Here is a 7755-nt window from a genome sequence, read left to right as displayed (position 1 = left end):
ATTTTTTTCATAATTTTTTGCAAAAAACACTAGTCGCCGGCTTGGGCCGTTTTGAGCATGATTATGACAGGTGGATCCCGCCAGAAGGGGTGACGTGGCAAAAAAAAAGTCAATTACATCCCGCTACAATCAGTTAGTAATTATTGGGTTGAGCAATTGATTCTTCCCTTTGCATGCTTGTGCTTCATGCAATGTTTTTAGATTCATTTGTGGCGACTTTATCAATCTCAAGATATGTTGGCTCAGTGTTTCATAGGTGCTCATATGGATAGGTTTGCATGCATGTGTTCATAGGGATGAGTGTGTGTGCGTGTTGTGAGCGTCTGCGTCTGTAATACGTTTCTAAAAAAAGAGTATATTAAGGAAACAAATTGTTCGTTGCAAGAGCATTTCTCGTGCACTTTACCTGTTTTACTAACTCTCACAGCGAAAGAAACATACTCACCAACTGAATGGAATTAGAGAACAGAAGATCAAAATGATTATTACATAAGCTGTTGCATGCTCAACCCTAAATGACTAGTACGCCATAAGAGAAAAACACATGTAACAAAGTTATGGAAGCAAGCAGGATCAACTCAACTTACAAAAGTAAACTAGAGGACCCAACCCCCATTGGCCTAAATGAGTTGCAAGAACATACTTGTTCTATCGGGCCACAGAAGCGTAACTGTAAGAAGAAAGGAGAACTTGCAAGGACTGTAAGCACAAGAAAACAGTACAACCAAAGCAGGCGCATCACAGCGGCTCATTGTCCAGCCACCGCTGACCCATGGCAAATCCTTGTTTAGGCCGGAAGCTGATTGCTGTATGACCACCACCCTACGTACGTAAGAAGCAAATTCACGGTTTTATACTGCCACATCTGCATCCTCTATACATTATAAGTAACATATGTAACGGGGTTTGTATTATGCATAAATATATGTAGAAAGGAGAACGATATACCTTTATTGTCGCAAATGTCATGTGATTGGCATAACCAATTGTATATCTGCATAGAAAGAATGTATTCCTAATCAAATAACACAAAACTAACATAATTAAAATGTGAAAGCATGTACAATTCGTTTGCTGGCGGGGTGTTGTAATCCCTTGGCAGCATAACATACTGTTGCTAACATATCAATTGTAGACAGAAGGCGCCAATGCGCCTGGCTTTATAGAATAATAGAGCCCTAAACAAACAACCTTTGTTAAATTATATGCAACATAAGCTGTCTTTTGCAAAGTTCTATACGAGTATGAGTTATTCTACAGAAGACATGCTGCCCATCATTGGTGTAGCATTGAGACCTTTATATGCTTTGATGTAACTCCTGGTTTACTGAGTGAGGAGGTTCAGTCAGATTGTAATCACTGGAAAGGGTTAACAATTTTTATGCTTGGTCTAAGAACAAGAAAAGAAAGAGAGAGGAGGATGGCACAATTTAAAGGATAAGAGTCAGATGACTTGACCCTGCAGACTGGCCATCAACATGCCATGCTCTCTAGTCATCAACAATGGAGAAGTTGAAGGATCTTATCCAAGCCTGTGTTCCCAAATGTGGTACCACCATATCATGGTCTCCGCTGCACTCACAGGTCATGATTTTAAGTGGTGGAAAAAATATAGAAAAACACAAATAGGTCCTCTCGCAAGAGAAAACGTAGTTGTATGTTACAACTCGAGAATTCTCCTTTGGTCTTTTCACCTGAACACAAGCGCACGGTAACCCCTGGTGGTGAGGTTGAACTGATACTCTATGCTACTTGGAACGTTGTACGCATAAGGGAATCCTTTGATGCATCTTACCCACGTGCCAATGGTTCCCTATATGCCATACTTGTGTAGTCAATAATCATCACAACATCATTCCAAATAATTTGTAAGCATATGATGGCAGCCAGTTTAACTTCAGAGCAACAGAAGCACGCATAACCTTACTATGTAGGCATTCTTTGAGGAAGATTTTTTTTTCCTTTTTGATGAAATGGAGTTGAATGTCGATTTCATTGAGAAAATCAAGCGTTAAAAATAAAAATCATAAAGGCCTCTAGCCATTTAGACAAACAGAAAAGATATCAATTGGTTACCTTCTTGATCCTAAGAGCATCTCTAGTCCTGTGATCATTTGCCCAAATGTTAGACAGGTAGTACCGGTAATTCTGCATTTCAGAAAGCAATGTAGACAAATTCACATTAGAGGAACGAGGAATTCATATAATTCAACAATTCACACTCTATCAAATCTTCTAATGAAGTAACACTCCAGGGATAAGACTAACTTACGAAACAATTGATAGTAGGATGAGGAGATGATTTGCTTAGCTGAAATTGTTCTTCTGACATAAACCTACTTCTTGAAGTATCATTCTTCACAGGTTTTGGTGCATCATGTACACATCTATCACCCAAGATATATTCTTTGTACAGTTCAGAAATGAGCTGAGAGACCAGTGCATTAATCAAATGGTAGCTACTATACGTGATTTCGGAGAAATAATTTTTCAGTAAAATAAACTTACATTTTCAATGGTATTTATAACCGCAGCGCACATTTTATTCATTGGGCTTACATAATTACCTTCAACAAGCTGTTCAATGGGGAGAATGAGAGTTCTACCATTGAACTGAATGACTCCTTTGATGAGACCAGCATGCGTTTTGTGCGGCGCATCCAGGAGTCTGAGGTGAAGGAGGCTTTAAAAAGGATAAAAGGAGGCAAGGCGATGGGCCCTGATTGTATCCCCATTGAGGTGTGGAAAGGTCTCGGGGACATAGCGATAGTATGGCTAACCAAGCTTTTCAACCTCATTTTTCGGGCAAACAAGATGCCAGAAGAATGGAGACGGAGTATATTAGTACCAATCTTCAAGAACAAGGGGATGTTCAGAGTTGTACTAATTACCGTGGAATTAAACTGATGAGCCATACAATGAAGCTATGGGAGAGAGTCATTGAGCACCGCTTAAGAAGAATGACAAGCGTGACCAAAAATTAGTTTGGTTTCATGCCTGGAAGGTCGACCATGGAAGCCATTTTCTTGGTACGACAACTTATGGAGAGATATAGGGAGCATAAGAAGGACTTGCATATGGTGTTCATTGACTTGGAGAAGGCCTATGATAAGATACCGCGGAATGTCATGTGGTGGGCCTTGGAGAAACACAAAGTCCCAGCAAAGTACATTACCCTCATCAAGGACATGTACAATAATGTTGTGACAAGTGTTCGAACAAGTGATGTCGACACCGATGACTTCCCGATTAAGATAGGACTGCATCAGGGGTCAGCTTTGAGCCCTTATCTTTTTGCATTGGTGATGGATGAGGTCACAAGGGGTATACAAGGAGATATCCCATGGTGTATGCTCTTTGCGGATGATGTGGTGCTAGTTGACGATAGTCGGACGGGGGTAAATAGGAAGTTAGAGTTATGGAGACAAACCTTGAAATCGAAAGGGTTTAGGCTTAGTAGAACTAAAACCGAGTACATGATGTGCGGTTTCAGTACTACTAGCTGTGAGGAGGAGGAGGTTAGCCTTGATGGCCAGGTGGTACCTCGGAAGGACACCTTTCGGTATTTGGGGTCAATGTTGCAGGAGGATGGGGGTATTGATGAAGATGTGAACCATCAAATCAAAGCCGGATGGATGAAGTGGCGCCAAGCTTCTGGCATTCTCTATGACAAGAGAGTGCCACAAAAGCTAAAAGGCAAGTTCTACAGGACGGCGGTTCGACCCGCAATGTTGTATGGCGCGGAGTGTTGGCCGACTAAAAGGCGACATGTTCAACAGTTAGGTGTGGCGGAGATGCGTATGTTGAGATGGATGTGTGGCCACACGAGGAAGGATCGAGTCCGGAATGATGATATACGAGATAGAGTTGGGGTAGCACCAATTGAGGAGAAGCTTGTCCAACATCGTTTGAGATGGTTTGGGCATATTCAGCGCAGGCCTCCAGAAGCTCTAGTGCATAGCGGACGGCTAAAGCGTGCGGCGAATGTCAAGAGAGGGCGGGGTCGACCGATTTTGACATGGGAGGAGTCCGTTAAGAGAGACCAGAAGGATTGGAGTATCGACAAAGAGCTAGCTATGGACAGGGGTGCGTGGAAGCTTGCTATCCATGTGCCAGAGCCATGAGTTGGTTGCGAGATCTTATGGGTTTCACCTCTAGCCTACCCCAACTTGCTTGGGACTAAAGGCTTTGTTGTTGTTGTTGTTGTTGCTTACATAATTACCTTCACAATTCTCCATTGCAGCCTTTGAAAAGGAAAAGGAAAAGGAAAACAAGATCCATGATTTTGTCACTGCTCTTTGTTAAAACATATGAATATGGAATTACCTCATATAGTTGATCAGAAATGATTCCAACACCATGACCATATGGTATTCTGGAATTGAAATCATCAAACCTTAAGCCTGTAATAGGGTTGCCAACTAAATAGCCCTGTAAAATATTGAATTGATAAAACAAAAAGGAAAACATTATGATTTCACATTACTTGTGTATCTCTTTTGTTGTTACCATTAAATATATATACTATCTAATACTAACTATCATTTGACACCTTGAGATTAATCTCATCTTGCCTTCTTTGTTCGTTTCCTGGAGTAAAGTAAGAACGAAAAGAATGTCATCACATTATGAAGGGATTACTAGGATAAGAGGATCAATGAGAAAAATTCGAAACATGAATTGGTCCATGTCCAAGCTAAATGGTGGAGACACTAGAAATCTATCTGAGCAAAATAAAGGGAAAGAACAACATTTAAATTTAAGAAATTGTATTTTTTTATTCCGTCAATTGTTGTCAAGTCTACATTTGGTCCATGAACTTAAAAACGAGGAAAACCTAGCCCCTCGCCGCTTTTAACCAAGACATGACACTGTGACAATGTTTGATTTATAGAAATTTTCTTGTAAAGGTACCACTTGTGTGGTACGCTACGTGTAAGTCATAATTAAGTTACTACTCTCACGGTTAAAGAGAATGCGTCATTTTGAATCAGGGTCTAGTCCAAATATTTACTTGGCTACTATATTTATAAATTATCTTAGATTGGACATTTGGATTTGCCTTGAAAAATATTTTAACAATATTACAATTTTCTATTTTACAAGGCTATACGGAGTTTTAGTTGGATAAGCAATTGATAGACAAAGTATTCAGATCCTATTTATCTAATTAATTGGTCCCTACAACTTCTATTTATTATTTCAACATGCGCACAACTCATGAATGCCACCTCATCAACCCTACTACATTTATTTCTCTCAACATGCATGCACACATCCCACCTCTCCATGCATGACACCTCATCAAATTCACTATTCTATTTCCCAACATTTCCCACCTCACCATGTATGTCACCTCATTATTCTAACTACTTCTATTTCGTAGGATGTGGCCTGCCCCACCCTTACACCATGTTGGATCCGTCTCTGCATGGTAACGACGGCGTGAGGGCGTATATCCCTTTAAGGCGTTGTTGCAAAAAAGTCAAATTAGTCATAGGTGTTATGTTCATATTTTGTAATGAGTATTTAGTTGTCTACGCTATGTACTCTAATTGTTGATATGTTTTGCGCCATTGCATTGCATCAACTTTAATAAAGCAAAACTTTAATAAAGATGTTATGGCAAAAAAACTTCCATAAAGATGGTGGCGAACATCGCAATGATGCATGGGCGAGGGGTTCTAATATCACTTATTTATAAAAAATAAGGAAAATGTCTTGCTTAAATGTGTCTGTGTGGACATGTGGTGATTATCGAAAGGGCTCTTGTTTAAGACATGATTTATGTATATTTACATGAAAATGCATCGTGTTATCTAGAGTTACATACCTTGTGAAATGTATTGTGCAATAAGTGGAACAACCTTTCCAGCATATGAAGTTCCTCCAATGTAAAAAGGATTTGAAGCATAGCGTGGGTGATCGCTGAACCACTGCAAATATAGGCATATGACGTAATAAGAAGAGATAAATATTTCAATTATGAAGGAAGACCACAACATGTGTAGCCTTCTTTTCACCTTGTCCAGAAATGTAACAACTTGCCAAGAAGACGATATGTCTCCAACATCGTAACCTTTGGGATCATGAGCATACGAGAATCCAGCGCCGACGGGAGTATCCAAGAAGATGATGCTTGCAATCTGCAGACTTGCAGATTAATTAATAAATACCCCCACCGTTCAGAAATAATTGTCACTCAAACGGATGTATAATTGAAGGAACTGAAACATCTTGTGTGCCGGAGACCTCACCTTGGACCATGAATAGGGGTTATAGACAAGCTGCGGCAAGCTACCGTTATACGGTGCCACCACAAAGTTTATAGGACCTGTGAGAGGAGAAAACATCAAACAGACAAATTAAATTAAACCGATGGTAAGAAAGATCATATGGAGTGCAGCATCTATGCATAGTTTAAAACACCAAACCGGTGATCGAACCGGCGAGGCCGTCGGTTCAGGTTTTTACTGGTCGGACCACCGGTTCATCGGTTCGATGTCTGGCTTTTTTATACCATTAATTTGTTTTGTGTATCCGTGTCATAGTAAATAGAGTAAAATACAATCATTTACTTAAATCTAACAAGAAAGTTGGCTAAGCAGGGTGGTTATAGGCAACATCCGCACCTATATCCTTATGACCCAGGTTATTTTTTATTTTTGTGAGTGGCACTGGTTCAACTGCCGGTTTTATGCCTCCGGTTCATGCAAAAAAAACGGCCGATTTACACGGGTTTTTACCAGTCCAATTGCAGGTTGGTCTTTTTAGCTTAAAAGCCGCGCGGTGAGATCGCCGGTTTCGATTTTTATGGGTCCAGTTTTTTAAACTATGCATCCATGTCGCCGGAGCTGACAAACTGTTTGACCGAGGGAGTGAGACGTACCGACTTGGAAGACCATGCCGCAGAAGCCCGAGCAGCGGGGGCCGCCGGTGAGCCACAGGATGACGGGGTCGGTGCCGGGGCTCCTCTCGGACTCCACGAAGTAGTAGAAGAGCTCCGTCCCGGTCTCCTCCTCCACGCCCACGTACCTGGATCATCACACCGGCCATGAGATTTCAAGGTCGGAGTCGGACCAGGAATTCACCAAAGTTTAGCTGTGGCCTTTGGGGTAGCTAGCTTACCCTGTTTCGAGGTGGAAGGGCAGAGGGCCATCGAATCCTGGCAGGTGGGTAACCACCGCCGGCGCCCGCGTCGACGCCGGGAGACGGGCAACTAGATGCAGCAGCAGTAGCAACGGCAGGACGTGGAAGGACATTTTCTTCCTAGCTTTCTCACTTGTTCGTTTGTTAAAGGTACTGATTGCCTGATTTGGAGCAGATCTGGATCGATCTATGAACTAGCAAGGTAGGTAGTATAGTACGTGCAGGTCCCGCTATAATGAAGTGAGAGGAGGGTCCGGCTCAGGTGCCGTACGTTGGTTAGGGGGTCTGGCTCAGGTGCAGTGCAGGGGTCACAGCACAGATGCCATTAGTCAAGCCACATGTGTCTTGGTGGGGCCAGCTAAATGGGTTTTCTATTTATTTATTTTTACTTTCTCCTACCAATTTTCCCCCATTCTCAATCTTCCCCTTTCTTCCTTCTAGACTAGGGGGCTTCAGATTGGGACAAAGATTGGCACTCCATGTGCGAGGGCTGTGCAGTCTCTCTGTAAATGAGATTAATAATACCAAACTAACCATGTTGGTTACCGTCTTCTGGCTTCCAACTTGTATGTGTATGTGTTGATCCAAGTGCTCAAGTCCATTCAG

At 41.7% G+C, this 7755-nt stretch overlaps 1 protein-coding gene across 1 annotated transcript; it reads right to left on the bottom strand.

Moving 5' to 3' along the window:
• Positions 1 to 438: 438 nt before the first annotated feature.
• LOC119349488 (serine carboxypeptidase-like 18) lies at positions 439 to 7334 on the bottom strand. The gene is made up of 15 exons (XM_037617529.1): positions 7129 to 7334; positions 6890 to 7035; positions 6258 to 6334; positions 6024 to 6146; positions 5834 to 5936; positions 4553 to 4590; positions 4327 to 4431; positions 4223 to 4244; positions 2509 to 2567; positions 2273 to 2428; positions 2077 to 2148; positions 1695 to 1813; positions 1459 to 1572; positions 949 to 994; positions 439 to 822 (listed from the first exon to the last, which is right to left on the bottom strand). The coding sequence occupies exons 1-13, from the start codon at positions 7260 to 7262 to the stop codon at positions 1491 to 1493; spliced, it is 1236 nt and encodes a 411-aa protein (XP_037473426.1). The 5' UTR covers positions 7263 to 7334; the 3' UTR covers positions 439 to 822; positions 949 to 994; positions 1459 to 1490.
• Positions 7335 to 7755: the final 421 nt, after the last annotated feature.

This window comes from Triticum dicoccoides, chromosome 1B, assembly GCF_002162155.2.
Source record: "Triticum dicoccoides isolate Atlit2015 ecotype Zavitan chromosome 1B, WEW_v2.0, whole genome shotgun sequence".
NCBI lineage: Eukaryota > Viridiplantae > Streptophyta > Magnoliopsida > Poales > Poaceae > Triticum > Triticum dicoccoides.
The sequence above is the reverse complement of the archived record's forward strand: the minus strand, read 5'-3'. Positions and strand labels throughout refer to the sequence as shown.